The 19752-nt window shown below is 57.7% G+C and overlaps 2 protein-coding genes across 3 annotated transcripts; one reads left to right on the top strand and one right to left on the bottom strand.

Annotated features, from left to right (window-relative positions):
- Positions 1-25: 25 nt before the first annotated feature.
- On the bottom strand, positions 26-6889 carry TMEM259 (transmembrane protein 259). 2 transcript variants are annotated; one of them, XM_065918450.1, is made up of 11 exons: positions 6474-6889; positions 3326-3601; positions 2782-2881; positions 2560-2670; positions 2192-2314; positions 2005-2105; positions 1845-1902; positions 1674-1754; positions 1455-1587; positions 1283-1382; positions 26-1197 (listed from the first exon to the last, which is right to left on the bottom strand). In XM_065918450.1, the coding sequence occupies exons 1-11, from the start codon at positions 6726-6728 to the stop codon at positions 652-654; spliced, it is 1884 nt and encodes a 627-aa protein (XP_065774522.1). In that variant the 5' UTR covers positions 6729-6889; the 3' UTR covers positions 26-651. The 2 variants fall into 2 exon arrangements, with proteins under 2 accessions (XP_065774522.1, XP_065774521.1); XM_065918449.1 differs by having other exon boundaries at positions 1674-1757; positions 6474-6888.
- A 4560-nt stretch (positions 6890-11449) lies between these two features.
- On the top strand, positions 11450-19714 carry CNN2 (calponin 2). Its single transcript, XM_065918451.1, has 7 exons — positions 11450-11605; positions 16054-16175; positions 16664-16730; positions 16838-16975; positions 17885-18001; positions 18124-18270; positions 18722-19714. Exons 1-7 carry the CDS (start codon positions 11543-11545, stop codon positions 18995-18997), a joined length of 930 nt encoding a protein of 309 aa, XP_065774523.1. The 5' UTR covers positions 11450-11542; the 3' UTR covers positions 18998-19714.
- The last annotated feature ends 38 nt before the right edge of the window (positions 19715-19752 follow it).

Raw genomic sequence — 19752 nt, forward strand, 5'->3', positions numbered from 1 at the left:
TGCCCCAACACACAGACGCTGGCTGGACGCTGTCAACAGTTTATTATATATACAAACACCATTTTGTACACTGCAATTAAATAAGAGTGGAATGAGTGCTCTTCTGCATTCCTCACAAAGTGATTGGGTTGGGTCACCGGCCATCTCCCCACCCAGAGCAGGGCGGAACCCCGGTGCCCCTGGCTGCCTTAGATGTTGGCGCTTATGCACCATCGGGGCCGAGCTCCACCTTCCCGGGGCCGTAGGCTGGGCCTGTAGGGTGGCCATGGAAAGGCACTGGGCATGACAGAGCACCAGCTAAGCCAGCCCCACCCGATGCTTTGCTCTGGGGCAGCTTGCTCCAGACCTTTCACCACCTTTTCAGAACCTTCCATGGAGCCCCCACCCCTTCTCCTACCCTGGTTCACAGGCTGGTCTTGATTTACTAGCTGAGGAGACACACCAGGGACAGGGACAGGCTGTAGGCCGGCCCCATGCCCTGGGCGAGAGACGCCTGCCTCCCAGCAAACCTGATGGACCCCAAACCACCCAAGGCAGGCTGAGCATTCCCAGAGCCACTGGGGACAGCTTCCCTGATCCCCGAGGGCTCCAGCCAGGTCACACCCAGCTGGCTTGGACAGCCAGGGACAGAGGCAGTCAGCTGCCCAGGGTTCAGGAGCCAACCTCTGAGGGCGTGTCCACTAGATCAGTGGACGCAGGGCTGGGCCTGCCCCCGCCGGTGGTCTGAGGGACTGCATCAGACCCTGGAGAGTTGCTTGTAGGGGCATTGTCCTGCGGGGCCTGTGGGAGCCCCCCACTGGGGCTCAGGGGGCTGGCTGGCCGCCGGTCCAGGAGAGAGGCGCTCAGGCCAGACAGGAAGGAGGCGTCTGTGATGATGGCAGCCGTCTCTGCCATCCAACCCAGGTCACCACTGGCTGCTGCAGCCACTGAGGCCGCTGCGGCCACCAGGGAGCTAGGTGCCTCAGCCACGGGCCCGGGGCCCCCGCCAGCACCTGGCAAGCCAGGGCCCAGGGCAGGGGACTGGTTGGCAGCGTCGGGGGTGATAGGTGGGATGCCTCCATTGTTGTTCAGGTCGTCCGGCAGGGCCGTGGGGGTGCCGGGGCCCAGTGGTGGTGTTTGCAGCAGCATCTCCTGGACACGGATCTGCTGCAGGATGGCGGGTAGTTCGTAGTGGTGGAAGAAGTAGATCATGGAATGCTGGGGGGATAGGCACTGGGTCAGGCAAGGGACCCCCAACAGGCTGGACCCTCGGACTGCCAGTCCCAAGGAAAGCCCACCTCACCTGGATGAAGAGCCAGGAGGTGACGAGTGCCAGGCTGCTGTACTGCCCGTTGAAGCGATAGTGGTAAGCGTAGAAGGCAAAGTGGTACAGGTAGAAGAACCTGCAAGGGGAACAGTGAGGTGCTGCCCACCTGGCTGCCTCCACCCCGGACCACACGGCCCCTGGTGCCCACCGAAGCCAGTGCCGCTTGCTGGTGTTGGTGTGGCAGCAGATGGCGTCATACTGGTCAGCCAGCCACACAATGAGGATGATGTAGAAGGCCGTAGTGGTGTCGTTGAAGAACTCAGACATGATTGCCTCCATTCCTGGGGGGTAGACAGGAGCCACTGGTTGAGGCGGGTGGCCAGCATGCCAGGGAAGGGGGCAGGGTGTGGGGGCGCAGGGTCCTCACCCACAAGGGCCAGGATGACGGTCAGCAGGGGCGCTGCGGGGAAGGCGATGGCCATGTTCATCTCCAGCATCTGCAGCAGGTCCACTGCGGGAGAGGGCGGCGGGCGGGCAGACCGGGTGAGGCGCCCGGAAGGGGGGAGGGGCAGGGGAGATGGCCAGAGGGGACACTCACCAATGAAGACGAAGATCTGGTGGTGGGAGTAGCGCAGCAACATGGACACACTCAGGGTCTGCAAGTGGGCCACCAGGAGGCTTTGGATGGTTGCCCCGCCCCTCTGGCCCCACCTTGCCTTGCCCCACCCCACCCCACCCCACCCTGCTGAGGCACTCACGAAGATGACCATGATGACGAAGGCAGCCAGGTAGGACGTGCGGGCCATCCACATGCTCACAAAGCGGTAGTGCTCGCCGGACACCACATTCCTCAGGAAGCCTGCATGAGGGGTGGAGTGGAGGAGGCAGTGAGCAAGTGCCCCAGCCCAAGCCCCACCTAAGCAGGCCCCACCTTTGCCCCCGTACCTTTGTTCTCCTCATTCTCCGCCAGGCCCTTCACGCTGGACATGAGGATGTCATCATAGCCCAGGAACTCGGCTAGCAGCAGGCGGCTGAAGCGGTCACCAAAGCACTGGTCCCGTGTGGGATCTGTGGGTAGGACCGGGACAGGGATGTTAGTCCAGGGGCACAGAACTCCACTGCCCAGCAGAGCTGTGACTGACAGGTGTGGAGGAATGGAGCCTGGGAAGTTTCCTGCAATTGGGCAGCAGGGCCAGCCCTGAGACCTTGGACACAAGTGCTTCCGGGTCACCCCTCCCCAAGAAAGACATCCAAGACTGAGGAGAAAGGAGCTCCCTCCCCTGGGCATTGCTCTGTTCGGCAGGGGCACTCACCCAGGGTGACCACCATGACAGGGATGCTGAGCCGCTGGCGCGTGGCCTGTGACAACCTCAGGAAGCCGTACTCCAGCGAGTACTCCACGATGTACTCGTCCTGTGGCCAGGCTGCAGGCGGGCATGGCTGGTCAGCAGAGGAGTCCTCTCCTGGGAGGGCTGGGGGGACTGCACCACACCCCCACCTCCGTCACTGGACGTAGCCCCAGGGAGTGGTGGTACCTTTTGGGGGCGTCTCAGGGAATGGGAACTCCTGGCTGTCATTTAAGGCCTCGGGGCCACCTGGTGGCTTGAACACCTTGGGCTCGATGTCCAGCTCAAACTGCACAGTGGGAGGCAGAGGTCAGCAAGCCCTTGGTACCAAAGGGTTGGCCTGAAGGTCTCTGCACCCCCCAATGGAAGGAGATGTACCCCTGACCCATAAAAGCCCTAATCCCAACACTGAGCTCCCTGAGATTTCCGGGTGAGAATCTGAAGAACAGGATCAGCGAGGTGGGGCCTCCTGTTGGGTCTGTACCAACACTCCGCCCACACCCACCCCTGGCCTCTGGCCTCCTGAGCACAGCCCTCCCTCTGGGCTCCCCATCTTGTGGGCAGCCACACCACCAAGGATGGCCAGGACCACCTCAGAGCTCTGAGCCCAAAGCCTGCTTCTCAGCCTGTCTGCCCTCAGCACCCCAGAACCAGGCCTTCAGTAGACAGTTGCGAAACAGCCCAGCAGGTCAGTAGTGTCCCCTGCAGCCCTGACCATGCCCCGGCTGCTCACCTTGATGGAGCTGTTCCCGAACATGTCCATGGTCAGCTCCTCCTCCTCCTCCTCCTCTAGCTCCAGGCCATCTGGCTCCACAGCCAGGCCGGGGAAGCTGCCATGGCCACCATCGCAGAACTGCAGGAAGACGGGCGCGCGGCTCGAGTTGTGTTGCACCTCTACCCGTAGGATGCCCTCACGTGGCCACTTGTCACGCACATGCTCCAGGCAGTTGATGGGTGAGCGGGAGAAGACAATGTGGATGTAGGCCAGGACAAAGAGCACGAACAGGGCCTGCAGGGCAGGGAGCGGTCAGGGGGGAGCTGCCTGGGACCCCCACCCCCAGATGGAGGACCCCTCCCAGTACAGGCCCCCACAGCTATAGAGCCTCCCACAGGCCAGCCTGCACCGGGGCCAGAGATGTGGCCACAGGCTCAGTGTCCCTGGGAACCCCAAGCACCTCTCCACAACATGTATGGGGACCTGTGAGCTGACGACGGGAGTCAGGAAAGTGTGGGGCCTACGGTGGCAGCAGACTGTGGTCAGAGTTGACCCACAGCCCCAGCTGTGCTCTCTGGGCCCCAATGTCCAGCAGGAGCCATGTCCAGGACACCATTCACCCTTGGCCACGAGGACAACACCGCACCACATGCCGAGACATCACAGAAAGCGCTGACATGCAGGTGGCCCGATGCCAGGGGCTGCCCGAGCTCGTCCCTGCAAGGCACGTGCCTGTCATCATCCCCAGTTTACAGATAGGAAAACAAGGCAGAGGCCACACAGCCACGAGGGGGTGGAGCCAGGAGTTAAACCTGGAGGAAACACCAGGCAGGGCAGCTAGGTCCTGAGAGGAGCATATGGATAGATGGGGGACCCGTGACCTCAAAGAGTGGCCAAGTCCCCATTGTCACCCTGGAGTCCCCTCCAGTGCCCCGCACAGCCCCTCTACCATGAACTGAAACCCCAGGTGGGGTCCATCACCTGACCAATTGGGTGGGTGCCTAAAGTTAACAAGCCAAGACTCTTGCTCCACTGGACAAGGCCTGACCCTGAGCTGGACCTGGTTCCCTGCCACCTCCGTGGAACAAGCTGGCAAACAGCTGCCTCCTAAGACCTATCAGCAGACACACCCGGCGGCCCCGCCCCCTTATCCCTCTCAGCATTTCAGGATCTATCCAAGGCCTTTTCTGTCCTCTGCCTGGCAGCTAGCCTGGCCATATCACAGGCCCTGGGTGCTCCAGCCCCCAACCTCTGGAACCCCGTGACCGAACACTCCACCTCACTGGCCATGCTGTCCCGCCAGCTCCAGGGCTTCTGCACATGCCATCCCTGCACCTACATTCTTCCTCCCAGCCTGAGGCTGTCTCCTCTGACTTGGACCCTGCCCTGGTGGCTGCTGCCTCTCCCCCCTTCCTCCTGGTCCGCCACTCATCTCTGGTCCCAGAGATTGGCACAAGGTGGCAGGGAGCAAGGAGGCGGGGACCCGCTCTGCAGGTGGGAGAACAGGTGCCACAAGAGGCAACCAAGTGAGGCGGGGAGGGGAACTTGATCCCTGCAGTAAGAGTCCAGAAGCTAGGCAGCTGGAAAGCAAAGAAGGGAGCTTTCTGGAACTCAGGCAGCCTCAGAGATTGGCGAGCTCAGCCCTCACTTTGCAAAGGAGGGAAACCAAAAGCACCAGGGGTCAGGGAGCGACCTGAGAACTGAGGCGGGTCTTCTAGCCGCAGCCCCGTGGAGAGAAGAGGTGTAGGGAGCTAAGGGTGGCCTGATCCTGCAGGCCTCTACACCATGGGCACGACCTGGATGTGCAGCCTGTCTGCCGAGTCGACCCAATCCCTGACTTGCTCCTTGGTCCCAACTGGGAAGCAACCAGAAGAACAAAGCCAAGGCCTCAGGCCGGACTCTCAGGAAGGCTGAGCTCCGTGGGGGCCCACCTCACACAGGGCACTCCCTCCGCGGGTGACATGGGCTCCTCCTGAGTGTGCAGGGAGGTCAGGGCTTCCTTCCAGGAGGCAACCACGCCCACACTCGGCCTTCTGCCTACTCTCAAGCTGCTCATGGGTCCCACGCACCAGGTAAGGGAAGCCCTACTGGGGAACCCTCCAGAGTCGAGGCCCCCCAGGGGCGGGACACCTGCTGCCACTCGGGAACTGGGAGGCTCAGTGGGGACCCACTCCCAGGTCTGTAGGACAGCCCTGCACGCACCCCTGCTACCCAACCCCAAAGAGCTGGCGGCTCCCAACCTCGCTGGCCCATGCCCCACCTGCCTCAGACCCCTTTCTGTGGATAAGGAATTCAAGCTCCCACATAAGTCGGCAACCTTGGCCCCGGCCCCCGCCCAGGGGGCACCCTAGGACAGGACACAAACAGGAACAGCTATTTCCCCATTTCCTCAGACCCGCCAGACAGCCGGGGTCCGGCACCCAGTGGCTCCCTCTCTGAGTAAGACCCCTCCTTGGAGGGACCCGCGCCGGAACCGCCCGCACAGCCGCGGGAGGACAGGGGGCGGGTCCGCGGGACGCCCCTCACCGAGCCACCAGCGGCACCGCTGGCTGGGGCTCTGCCAGGAACCCTGGTGACGTGACCTCGGCCTGGTCACCTTCCCCCAGAGGTTCAGAAGGGGTAGAATCTGAGTTGGAGCAGAAGGGCTCCAGGAGGCGCGCCCTAAGAAAAAGGGGGAGAGAAGAGTAGGGAGCAGCTTCCGGTGCAGGTAGGCGGTCCGGGGGTGTGTCCAAAGAGGCGGCAGTGGCGGTAGGGCCCGGAATCCCAGGGTATGTGGTTCGCGGCGAGGTCAGGCTCGGTAGTGGGGTCGGGGTCATCCCGGGATGAGGATCCCAGGCAACAGGGTCGAGGGTCACGGGACTGGGCTCCGGTCTCCCGAGGTGGGGACACCGGGAAGGGCGAGGCCAGCGGTAGGGTGCGGCCTGGAGGGGCTGGGAGTTCCTGGAATCGGGATCAGGGGCCACTAACCCGGGGAGGCTCGGGCCTTGCGGGGTGGAAGTTTCTGGGAAGAGGAGCGGGGGCGGCAGGCTTAAGGGAAGGGTCCCAACCGGCCCCGCCGGGTCTATGCCTTCGGGAAGGAGGGGCACGCTGCCCCGGGCGGAGTCAGAGGTCGAACTCAGGGGTAGGGGGTCCATCCGCCGGGGTTAAGGGTCGGGGCCGCGGTCACCTTGAGCAACACGAAAAACTCGAAGAGCCGACGGAAGGCGGGCGGGAAGAGGCGCGAGTAGGTGACAGCCATCTTGAAGAAGAGCGCGTGGAAAAGCCGGTCGCGCACGTTGATGAGAGGATTGGGGTTGAGGTTGGGGGTGCGAGGCCCGCGCGCGGGGGCCGGGCCGCCGCCGCCGCCACCGCCGCCACCACCGCCGCCACCACCGCCGTTGGGCCCAGGCCCCGGGGCCCCGGGTGCCGCGTGCTCCGACATGCCGCCCAGTGTAGCACCCTAACGGCCCGCGGCTCCCCGAGGGCGCCTTCTGGCCGCCATCGGCAGTCTTCGCCGCCGCCGCGCTCCTCACGGCCGCTGGGCCGCTGCCACCATCTTCCGCCTCCGCTCCCCAGCTGACGCTAGCGAGTCGCCGCGACGGCTAGAGCGGCCTCCTTGCGCTCGCGGAGCACGCTGGGAAGCCGGCCGCCGGCCCGCGGTGGCTCCGCCTTGTGGAGTCTCAGCCAGCTCGGGAGGGCCGAGGGGCGGGGCTGCGTCTGACCCCGGTCTTTTGCATATTGCCCCCACTAACCTCCACCGCTGCAACTCGAGCGTCAAAATTAGTCAATATCTAAGGCGTTTAGAAGTGATAAAATATACTGAAAGGAAATACGACTGTTGGAGCTGTTTTCTACGTTGCACTCTAGAAAACTATACTGAAAATAGGCTCACAGTAGAGTGTTCTGGCTGAAAAGTGATTTAATTTGCGGTCTTTAAATTATGTCCCCAGAACTCTCGTATGGCATTCTCCTTTCGGCCGGGGCCGCTGTGCCCCTAAGCAGACTAACCTGATGCGCCGTGACGTCATAAAGGCCCGTGATGTTGCAGGGCCTCGTTTAATTAAGTACTACCTCCCGCTCCTCCGGAGGTCGGTGACTGGAAGGACTGAGGGACCTGTCTCCTCTCTCTGCACTTGGTGGCGGTCCGGGGGACTTTAGGGGTCTAGAAGAGGCTAAGCGAACTGCCCTTGCCCAACCTTCCAGCTTTCGGTCCGTTCCCGACTTTTGGTTGTTCAGTCACTCAGTCGTGTTGGACTTTGCGACCTCATGGACTGCAGCACGCCAGACTTCCCTCTCCTTCACTATCTCCAGGAATTTGTTCAAACGCGTGTCCACTGAGTCGGTGATGCCATCCAACCGCCTCATCCTCACTACGTTTTCCTTCTGAAAACGCGGGCCGCTCAGCACCACCCATCTCTCTCTGGCTCTTAAGGTGTCAGACCCGCGGTTCCAGTCTTTCCAGGACGACTGAGCAGACAGCCCTTTGTCAACTAAAGCGGAATGGCAAATGGTGTATACCTGACCATGCCCTCCTTGTTGACTGCCACCAGTTGCCTGCCCGAGATGTCCCAGATCTGGGAGCCCACATGTGAACTACAGACATGCTCATTCATTCATCTTTGAAAAGCCTGGGCGCCTCCTAGCAGCCATGGTAGTAATAGAATCCAACATTCACTAAGCACCTACTGTATGCCAGGTACAGTACTTGCATCCCATGCTCCAAAGCAAGAACGGGTGGGCTGCAGCAGGGAGCATGGACGGTCAGGAGGAGCCCGAGGCTGGGTGTGGGAGAGGACACCTGAGTACAGACGTTGGGGAAGGACACCCAGGGAACATTAAGAAGGGACAGTCAGGGCCTCTGAGAAAGACCAGGGTGTGAGGCAGGCATGGCGGGGAGGAGACTTTTCAGCTGTTCTAGAGCCTCAGAGAACTTTCCAGACCTACCTGCCTGGTTTCATAATCCTGGGAGCCCCACTTCCTTGAGGTGGACAGGAAGCTGAGGTCATCCCATCTCTTCCTGTTTCATAGAGAATGCCCTGTATGGGGGCCTAGCATACAGTGGCTGCTCAACCAATGCACATTCTTGACATTGTTACAGGCCACCCCAGATCATTTATTGGTCACAAAAGGAGAACACAAACTCCTCATTTATAATGGAGAGGCCAGTCGATGTACCCTTGACCTGGGGAGAAAACCCAACTTCTCAGTGTGGGAGAGGGCTGTGGGCCCCTGAAATGTGCAGTGAGGTCTAATGCGTTAGCCACATGCGACTTCTGAGTTCTGGAAATGTGGCCAGTGCAGCTGAGGAATGGGATTTTAAACTTTATTTTTATTGAGGTAATTTGTATTGAAGTAGGGCCGTGTGGCAAGCGACCGCTGTACTGGTAATCCCCGTCTAGCACTCACTCCACGTTAGGGAGACACTCGACTCAGGGGAGCAAATGAAAGTTACTGTCACAAAAAAGGAAAATGGGGGGGAAACAGTTCTAAATCTAAGACAAAGATACGGAGAAGGACCAGAATCCGCACTTCTGGGAACAGTCAGAGACTTTATTTTACTTTATTTTATTCGTTTTTAATTGGAGGATAACTGTTTTACAATGTTGTGCTGGTTTCTGCTGTTTTTTTTTGTTTGGGTTTGTCTTCTGTTGGGGACTTCAGAAGATGGCTGGATCTCACAGGATGGTGTGAGTGTCACTTGGGACCTGAATGGGATGTGTGAGTGGCATTGGGGCTGGGAGTCCTGGTTAGTGCTCACTGAGAAGGTTCTAGAAAGCAGACAGTGAACAAGCAGGGTGGAAAGAGTTTCAGGTAGAGAGCACCGTGGGAGCAAAGGCCCTGAGGTAAGCCTGTAGCTGATTATTGGAGGCAGAGCGAGGAGAAGCCCCATGCCTCTGGAGCACAGTGAGCCAGGGAGACCTGGGGACCTGGAAACACCTTTGTTGAGGGGTGATAGGGAGCCTGGCAGATTGTGAGCAAGGGAGATGCTGACCTCAGTTAACAGGCTTGTCATTTTTACTGTATCTATCATTGTTTTCTTGTCACTGCATCATTTGGTGCATAGGACCCCTGGGGTCTCATGCAAAGCCCAGAAGGCCCTCACCGCACCTTCAGCCCCTGTGCCCACCCACTCAGACCCTGGGGCCCAGCACCCAAGGCTGAGGCTCCAGGGTTTCCTGCAACCCCAGGTCATCCAGCCGTGGCCCCCATCCCAGAGTACTGAATCTGTCCCCAGTGAGCCTGCGTCACTCCACAGCCCTCCTACCCCCACAGTGTCCCCAGGGTCAGTCCTGGACAGAGAGATGAGTGCCAGTGTTCAAGGCTGTAGGGCAACTGCAGAGGCCCCAGGCCTCCTGGCTAGGTTCCGAGGCTGAGCCAAAATTCCTGAGATTTTGACATGCCTTTATCTCAGCTGACCGGGAATTTGAACCCAGGTGGGGCCCACTGAGATTGTAAGATTACACAGAACCACATAGTTCTGTAAGCCTCAGGTCCTGGGGGAAGTTTCTCAAATTATAATATTCTAAGCTTTTGGAACCTCAGGGTTTTGAATTCTCAGATGTCTGACCTGAATTTCTGGGTTTCAGGAGGCTAAGAATATAGTGTGTTCTCAGTTGTTCAGTTGTGTCCGACTCCTTGCTATCCCATGGGCTATAGCCCACCAGGCTGGCTCAAGTCTCCTTCCCACTACTGCCAGCCCCTACAGTGCCCTGGTCCTGCCCACCCCAGGAATCTCCAAGGAGTCCACCAGCGCAGCCCCTACCCAAACAACTCCCCACCTAGACACTGAGAAACCACCCTATTCCCACACTCAGCTGCACTGTCTGGTTGAGCACTAGTCCCTTTTTCACAAATGATAAAACTGAGATCCGGATGGGAAGGGACTCACCCAAGACCACCCAGCTTGAACTTGAGCCCAGAAGAAAGGAACCTTCACATAGAATAGGAGATGCATAGTCAGGGAAAGAGTCAATAGATATCGAGAGAGTGGGGCACTGGGGAGGGGTGTTCCCGGGAAGGGCAGAGTGAGTAATCTCTAAGCCCTCACAGATCATTTGTCAAATGTTCCAAACTCCTACTTATGCTTCAAAACACCACTTCCCATGCCCACTCTAACATGCCTCTTTCCTTTACCCCTCCAGGGGAGCACCCACTCACTCCTGGGGTTCCTCCACCCCAGACACCTCTCTGTCCTGTACCTGCTCACATGGGGTGGGAGTGTCTATGCCAGGGTCTGTCTTCGCAGGGATGGGCAGGGCCAGAGCCATGGTCTCCTGGGAGCCAGTGTAGCCTAGGAAGGGACTGGCCCAGAGGCCCTGTCATAGAGCTTTTGATGAATAAGTAAATAGATGTGTGAATGAATGTTACTGAAAAAGTGAAATTTATTCCTTTATTAAGTTATTATCTGTACAAGCAGGGAGCATGTATTGAGTGCCAAGTGTGTGCCTGGCTTGGTTCCCTTGGCGTCCTCAACTCTACCCCTAAGGCATCTCCTGACTTCAACTCTCTGCTGTTCCATCTCCTCCCCATTCCCACCATCCCCCAACCCAGAATCTAGGGTCCCTTCTCATCCCCCAATTCCCCAACCTATCTGATTGATCTCTGCACACTTTCAACCACTGATGGTCCCTCCAAGTCTTTGCACTTTTTGTTCTGCCAGGACAAACAATACCCTTTGGACTGGCAAACTCCTACTCCTACATCAAAGTCCCAGCGCCAATGGCCCCCTCCGCTGAAGAGCCTGTCCTAGTTCACCTACTTACCACTCAGCTAGGAGGGATTCCAAGAAGCGGACCTAGACTGGGAGGCGCCTCTAAGCATCAAAGAAGGAGTTCCCCTTCACCCCCGCCCCCCCACATTAGTGTCCAAAGGGAATTAGGGTCCCATTCAACCATTTTCCCCGTACCATTATCATGTAGAAAGGTTAGTTGAGGCCCAGAAAGCATGGGGAGAGCCGCCCGGGAGATCCCAGCATTGAGTACGAGGGGGTGCCGGGTCTCCGTGGTGCGGGGCCCCGTCCCTCCCGGCCTCAGTCTCCCGGGGGTTCCGAGGGGGCGGGGCGGGGGTCGGGCGGTTCAGGGGCTCAGGAAGCCCGCGGCCTCAGGAATCCGGCGCGGCGCAGCCTTATAAGGACATGTGCGCCCCGCGCCAATCAGCGGTGGGGGCGGGGCGCTGGGTCCGCGTTCCCTGTCCGCTCGCCCGCCAGCCCGGCCGTCGGTCCGTCCGTCCCGTCCCGCGGCGCCGCGCCCGCCAACCATGAGCTCCACGCAGTTCAACAAGGGGCCCTCGTACGGGCTCTCGGCCGAGGTCAAGAACCGGGTGAGTGAGGGGAGCGCCCTCTCCGCCAGCCCAGCCCGTCGCACCCTCCGCGGCTGCAGGGCGGGCGCCTCGCTGGGCTCCGCGGGCATCGGGGGCGGCCCTCCTCCCCCGAAACTCTGAGGGTGCCTCCGACGTTCCCTAAACTCTGGGGGAACAGTGAGGTCTGTGCTCTGGCACCCCCCAACATCTAGGAGCGGTTGGGTCCAACCCTTTACTCAGCCCTGCTCCCTCAGCCCTGACTCGTCTGAAGTCCCCCGCCCACCGCTCTGAACCCCCCAGCCCTGGGCCCCTCCAGCCCTTCAAGGCCTGAGAAGGTCTTGAGGGAACCCCAGCGGCCCTTTCTCATCCCCTCCCCCACTTCTGCTTTTGGACCACTTAAAACTTCGGGGAAGGAAGGGGGCGGGCCAGGTGTTTTTGAGAAGGGTGTGGCCCCCCAAAAGAATTTCCCTACTTCTTACACCTGGGAGGTGGGGCACTGGGTGAGTGGGGGGGAGTTGGTATCGAGGGGGCCTACCTTCCCCAGTCTCTTTGTCACCATCTGACATACTTAAAGAAATAGCAAAGAGGTCCCCAGTCCCCTGAATGTGACCCTAGCATGTGGGTTTTGTAACTTGAAAATGCAGGCTAGAGTGTTGGGAGGTGGGGCACTCTTCTTTTTCAGAAAGTGCTTTTGGTTCCACCCCAGGAGGGCAGGACTTCTGCAAGGTCACACAGCAGGTTCAGCGCATCCAAGGAAACAGGAGCAGAGAGTGATCCCTGTCCCAGAGGGCAGGGGGAGAGGTCCTAAGCCCGACACACAAGGGTTTTCCAGCTGGAGGGGAGTTTGTCATCCCTGTCCACCCCCTAGGCACACACTGTCACCAGGCACCTGGGAATGTGGCCCCAGGAAGGCGGCTGACGGGAGCCTGCTGGGCACACTGGGGACACAGCCCTGCCGTCCCCCAGGCCCGTGCCAGGTCATCAGACCAGAGGGAGAGTTTCCACATCTCAACTCTGTGAGATCCTAGGAACCTCCCTGCAGCCTATTTGGGAAGCCCAGGATCCGAGCATGGTCACCCAGCAAGCTCCCCATCTATTCCCTCTTGAGCACACAATTCCACACTCCAGCAGTAACGCCTTGGTGGGGAGCAGAGTGTTGACAGTCCCCACCCAGCCGAGACCCTCTGAGATTCCTGCTTAGCACATGGAGTTCAGAGACATCACTCAGACGGCCCAGACCCACGTAACAGATCAGAGGCAGGGTCAGGACTCGAACCCAGACCTGGCATAGGCAGTGTCCGATGGCCAGCAGCCTTCCTGGGCAGCCAGGCATCTCCCCCGAAGCAGCAGGAAGTGGGTGAGGGCACAGCACCCCAGCGGGGTGGGGGCAGCTTCCTGCGATGGAGTGGAATGGAGGCAGGTTGTTACCTGCCCTGTGGGGGATGAGGTCAGAAGCTCCTTGTGACCAGCCCTCAGTCTGCGGGCCTGGAGAATGGGCAGAGCCCCCACCCCCTCACCGGAGTCACCTCGGGGCCCCACCTGAATTAGAAACCAGGTTCCTGTGGTTTCTAGACCGTGCACTTTGAGAGGAGGAAGACCCCCTGCTCCCCACCCCCGGCTTCAGTCCTACTGCTGGATGGTGTACAGGCAGGCTGAGGTCCAGTGCGTACCCCTGAGATCTCCGGCTGGCTGGGGGGTCTGGACCGCTGGGAACAGCTGGTCCTGATTTAGCAGGGAGGCAGCGGCTGCATTCCTGGCAGTTTGCGGTGGGGAGGAATGCGCTGAAGGCCAGCTGGGCAGCAGGGTGGAAGGCGGCCTAGCGGGTGGGGCTGGGCCAAGCACCCCTGCCCGGGACCCTCCCTGGCCCCAGCCCCAGCGAGCTGTCGAGGATGAGGACGGGGCCCAGCTGGGCAGGCAGGCCAGAGGTCCAGACCAGCCTGGCTGCTTCAAGTTCAGGGATCCTAATAACACCCCCTCCCTCCCTCCCACCCTTCTGCCGGGCGTGGAAACCAGAGACAGGAGACAGAGGAGATCCGAGGAGGGAGTGGGCTGGACAGATCAGGTTCACAGGCCAGGCTCCCGCCTTTGTCTCCCCTGCACTCTGAGCAGCTCAGCCCTGATCCCATGTCTAGGGGTTTAAATGCAGGAAGCAGGAAGAGGAACCCAGGTCTGGAAAGCCTTATGAAGACCATTCAAACATAGCTGGGGAGATAGAGGCATGAGGTGAAACCTGTCCATGGTCATTGAGGAGGTGGGGGCTGCAAGGGCAACTCTGAGTCCTTGTCCCTAGTGGGTGTGGAGGACAGAGCGAGGTGGGCACAGAGTGAGTAGAGGTGAAGAGGGGTCTGGGGTGGGGCTTCCCAGGTGGTGCTAGTGGTAAAGAACCCGCCTGCCAATGCAAGAGACATAAAAGACGCAGGTTTGATCCCTAAGTTGGGAAGATCCCCTAGAGGAGAGCCCTTCGGTATTCTTGCCTGGAGAATCCCGTGTACAGAGGAGTCTGGTGGGCTGTGGCTCATGGGGTCGCAAAGAGTTGGACACAACTGAAGCAACGGAGCGCACACACACGGGATCTGGGCAGAAGCCCACCCAGCTGGGCAACCAGGTCCTCAGGTTTTTACCACCCCTCCAGGGAGCTGCCCTGGGGCTGCACACACACACACCCCCAGTCCTGGGCCTCCCTGGATGCTGTGGGATACTGCCCTGGGGGCAGCTAGTGCTGTATCTGATGGGGGAGCATGAGCCTCCTTACTGAGAGAGAGCCTGAGTTGGGCCGTACCTCTTGTCGCTTGTCATGAGCTTGGACCATCAGCTAGGAGACAGAGCATACCGCAAAAGGTAGAAAAAGCTTGAAAGAAGATAAAGCAGGGACTTCCCTGGTGGTCCTGTGGCTAGGACTCCACACTCCCAGTGCAGGAGGCCTGGGTTCAGTTCCTGGTCAGGGAACTAGATTGCACATGCTGAAGTTTCAGAGTCCACATGCCACAAGTAAAGATCATGTATACCGCAACAGCCAAGCCAAATAAATAAATATTGTTGTATGCCACAACAGCCAAGCCAAATAAATATTGTTTTAAAAAGAAGATAATAAGGACTGGGGGTGGGGATGCAGAGGGTCGTCATAGCCAGGTGGTCAGGAAAGACCTTTCCAAGGAGTTAACCTTCAAGCTACAACTGGATTGAAAGGAGGGACCTGTGCATACATGAGTCCAACGTGGCAGCATGTGCAAAGGCCCTGAGGTAGCCGCTAGTGTGGCCAGTTCAAGGAGCAGAGAAAGGTTCAGCAGTTCCAAAGTAAAGGTAGAATTATCATGTAACCAAACACTTCTACTCCCTGGTATATACCCCGAAGAACTGAAAACAGATTTTCAAATAAAACTTACAAATGGATGTTTATAGCAGCTTGACTCACAAGAGCCAAAAGATGGAAGTGACCTAAATATCCATCAGTGGGTTAATGGATAAGCACAGTGTGATCCTTCCACACACAGGAGCATCACTTAGTCAGAAAAAGGGGTGAAGGGCTTCCCTGGTGGCTCGGTGGTGACGAATCTGCCTACCAATGCAGGAGACTCAGGTTCAATCCCTGATTTGGGAGGATCCCACATGCCACGAAGCAACTAAGCCTGTGCACCAAAACTATTGAGCCTATGCTCTAGAGCCGAGGAGCTGCAACTACTGAAGGTCAGTCACCCTAGAGCCCGTGCTCCACAAGAGAAGCCACTGCAATGAGAAGCCCACACTGACCATGACTAGAGAAAAGCAGGCACAGCAATGAAGATTCAGCACAGCCAAACAAATAAATAAATAAAATTATATAAAAAAAGGAGTGGAGCCCTGACACTGGCTCCATATGGATGGACCCTGAGAACACGATACTTGGTGAGAAGCAGACACAGAAGGACACACAGGGTGTGATTCCACTGATGGGAAATGGTCAGAACAGGTAGATCCACAGACACAGAGAGTGGGTTTCTGCTTGTCAGAGGCAGGGGAGGCGGGGAGAGCTAATAGGGATGGGCTTATTTTGGAGGTGATGGAATGTTCTGGAACCAAACAGATGATGGTTGCACAACCTTGTGAATGCACTGAATGTCACTGATTTATGAGTCTTCAAGTGGTACATGTTGTATGTTTCTCACCATAATTTAAAAACAACAGAGAAAGGCCAGTATCTAGTGCTGGGAGACCAGGGAGGTGGCGGGCACGGAGGCAGATCCTTTAGGTGGGGGGTGGTGGCAGGGCCATGTTGGCTGTCCTGGGAGGTTAGCACCATTGAAAGTAGATTAGCCCCTATGTTTATCAGTGAGAGACTGGAGTTTATCTGTGCTGATGGGAAAAGGAAGAGTCTCCTCCAGTGGTGTGGGGACCTCCTGGCTACTCTGTTTCTTCTTTCCTGAAACACTGGGTCTTGCCCCATGAGGAGCTTCACTGGGCTCACCCCAACCCTGTGCCCTCTACTCCTCCAGCTGCAGTCCAAATATGACCCTCAGAAGGAGGCGGAGCTTCGAAGCTGGATTGAGGGACTCACTGGCCTCTCCATTGGCCCAGACTTCCAGAAGGGTCTGAAGGATGGGATCATATTGTGCACGTGAGTGCGTGGGTCTACTGTGCTCATCACCATGACAGCTATGCATGATGAAGTCATGCTGTGTGTGACTCCTGCTTGCTTTTTCTTGATGAGTGTCTGGTCTTGCTCTTCTTTTTCCTGTGTTACTGCTTTGATCTCTAACAGGGAGCATTCTCTTAGGAGAGCCCTAAGGTTTCTGGAGGCCTTTCTTTGCTGCCCCTAATTCAGCTGTGGTTCAAACATTCCGTGGTTTTCACCTTAAAAATCTTCATGGAAATTCCCAGAATCACTGGATAGCTCAGTGATTCTGAATTGCATTCCCAGCACTGGTTGTTGTCATTCTTTGGCAACTTTGTTTCTTTGGTGGGTGGGGAGACTGGATTGTAATAGGGGAAACTTAGGCCCAGAGAGAGGGTGGCCAGGAAGCTGTGAATAAGTCTTGGGTCTCTGAGGTTCCCCTACACTAATGGAGATTCCCCTTTTCCCCCCACCCCATGTATCCTCCTCAGACTCATGAATAAACTGCAGCCAGGCTCAATCCCTAAGATCAACCGCTCCATGCAGAACTGGCACCAGGTGAGGCACCAGGGGGAAGGAGATGGAACCATAATGGGGCTGGGGGACCCTATCTGACAGGTGGGGTGACCAAGGCCCCTCACCATCCTTCTCTTGCCTCCTCCCAGCTAGAAAACCTCTCCAACTTCATCAAGGCCATGGTGAGCTACGGCATGAATCCTGTCGACCTGTTCGAGGCTAACGACCTGTTTGAAAGTGGAAACTTGACTCAGGTGCAGGTGTCTCTTCTTGCCCTGGCTGGGAAGGTGAGGCTCAGAGAGGGTCAGCAACCTGCCCAAAGTCACACAGCAAGCCAGGCAGAGATTTTTCAGATGCTCTTCATTCGTTCTTTTACAAAGATTTCTGAGCACTCATGAGGCACCCAGCACTTTGGATTCAAGGGTGACCAAGACAGACACAGTCCACCCCTTTATGCATAGGCAATGAATGAATCTATTTTTTTTTAATTATTTTTAAAAAATTTATGTGTTAGAGCATTTTTAGGTTCGCAACAAAACAGAGTGGAAAATACGAAGACTTCCCATGGCCCCACTCCTGCACAGGCTCCCCCACTTCTCATGCAGTCAGTGACCCTCCACAGGCACCTTGCTACACCCAGAGTTCACATTAGCGTTTGCTCTTCAAATCATCGCTTTACAAATTATAAATTGCGAGAAGCCCCTTGAAAGAGAAGAAAGCATGATGCTGACATCTAGAGTCTAAAACTGAGACCAGGGCAGGCTGGAACAACATTTCAGGAGGAGGGAACAGCGAGCTTCTGCCATGGGGATGAAGCAGGGGGGTTGTGTCAGGTAAATTGTGTTTTGAACCTCCTGTGGCTGCTATGTGGGCAGCGAGGCTGGGAGACCAGTGAGGAGTAGGAGACAGGTGTGGGGGAGAGATGGTGGCCGGGGTTGGGTAGAAGGAGGTGATGGAAGGTAAAAGAGATGGGAGGTGAGGATGCCCCCCACAGTCCTTGGCCTGTGCAGCTGGAAGGGTGGGGATGCTGTTGCCTGGGAAGGGAAAGCCAGGGGTCAGGGAAAGCCATTGAGTCCACAGTGCTGGGTGGGTTGTACAAGGCCAGGTTGCAGCTGGAACACCGGGCCTCCTCTGGACTTGGATACCTGGGACCTGGTTGCCCCAACCATGATACTCCCTCCTCACTTTCTCCCCAGGCCAAGACAAAGGGGCTACAGAGTGGTGTGGACATTGGCGTCAAATACTCAGAGAAGCAGGAGCGAAACTTTGATGATGCCACCATGAAGGCGGGCCAGTGCGTCATTGGGCTCCAGGTGGGCACCTGGCTGCTCCAGCGTCGGGGCACATAGGTGGTGGGCTTCCGGTGGCTCCTCAATTTCCGGGCAGGGTCTGGAGGCTTTGTGGGGGCAACCTGACCTTTCCTGCCTCCCTGCAGATGGGCACCAACAAATGTGCCAGCCAGTCCGGCATGACAGCTTATGGTACCAGACGGCATCTGTACGACCCCAAAAACCATATCCTGCCCCCCATGGACCACTCGACCATCAGCCTCCAGATGGGCACAAACAAGTGTGCCAGCCAGGTGGGCTGCCCCAGTTCCCCCAGACTCCCTGCTCTGACTCTACCTCAGCTTGCTGTGTGTCCCCAAGGGAGTTACTACCCAGCTCTGTGCCTCGGTTTCCCTCAAAGTTGGATGCCCAGAGGCCCATTCAATATTTTTAGGTCCTGCAGTCATCACTTCTCCTGCTGTGTTGATGTATCAGTGTGATGATTTTGGAGCATTCAGATCTGTGTCAGCCCTGAGCCCCAGCCCAGGGAGCTTCCCGGCTGGCAGGGAATCTGGACCCAAATGTCAGATCAACTCAACACAGAGTCAGAAAAGAGAGGGTTCTGAGCAGGGCTAGGAAGGATCTGTACAAAAGGAATGCCCACTGTGAGTGCACACATGGAGGTGGGAAAAGGTGTGTGGGAAGTTCTCCTCGGGGGGTTCTGTTTCTCCTCTTCCCTCCCTGACACCTCCTCTCTCTCTCCAGGTGGGCATGACGGCTCCAGGGACCCGGCGGCACATTTACGACACAAAGCTGGGGACAGACAAATGTGATAATTCCTCTATGTCCCTGCAGATGGGCTACACACAAGGTGCCAACCAGAGTGGTCAGGTGTTTGGCCTGGGCCGGCAGATATACGACCCCAAGTACTGCCCTCAAGGCCCAGTGGCCGATGGGGGTCCAGCAGCTGCTGGAGATGGCCCAGGCCCAGGGGAGCCCTCAGAGTGCCCTCCCTACTACCAGGAGGAGGCAGGCTACTGAGACACCCATGCAGGCCATCTCCCCACATCATTGCCCCATCTGGGTTTTCGGGTCTTTCTGTGTTTTTTGTCTTGTTTTTCTACATGTCTGAATGCTGCCAGGTGAGACTCTGGGGGAAAGGGGTGAGGCCATATCCAGATGCATGTGGGGTTGGGGGTCCCCATCGGGGCAGCTCTAAGCATAGGTTTCCCAGTAGACTTTGGGCCAAGCTGTTAGGGGGAAGAAACCCAGGCAGGGAGGGGAACTGGCCCCTAGTGGTTTCCGGTTACGTCTTCCCTGCTTCTCTTTTTTCTGCCGATCAGTTTGTGGTTTCTGTACCCACAGAAGTTTCAGGCTGTTTTAATGAAATGAAAATACTTTTTGTTCAGGGGAATGGTGGCGGGGGGTGGGGGGGATGCTGAAAGAAGGTCAGGCCACAGTCTCAAAATATTTTAGGCCTCATGAATTTCCCTAGGACTCTCAAACCACCAATCCTGGGCCCTCCCAGGGGCCCAGTGGGGACACTGAGGCCCAGGCAGGACAGTGGAGTTCTGAGTGCTTGAGACAAAGCCAGCCCCCACCCCCCACACTTGTCCCCACTCCCTCATCAAGTACTGCACAGGGACCCCTACCCAGAGGCCCCCACAGGGACCAGCCCCTGCCCAGGAACCCGAGGACCAAGAAATAATGTGAAAATACCAACTGTGGACCAAAGTAAATAAAACCTCTTTTTGGAAATGAAGGTGTTGGAGCTGGTGTCCAAGACAACCTGGGGG

Source organism: Muntiacus reevesi, chromosome 1, assembly GCF_963930625.1.
Source record: "Muntiacus reevesi chromosome 1, mMunRee1.1, whole genome shotgun sequence".
Taxonomy (NCBI): domain Eukaryota; kingdom Metazoa; phylum Chordata; class Mammalia; order Artiodactyla; family Cervidae; genus Muntiacus; species Muntiacus reevesi.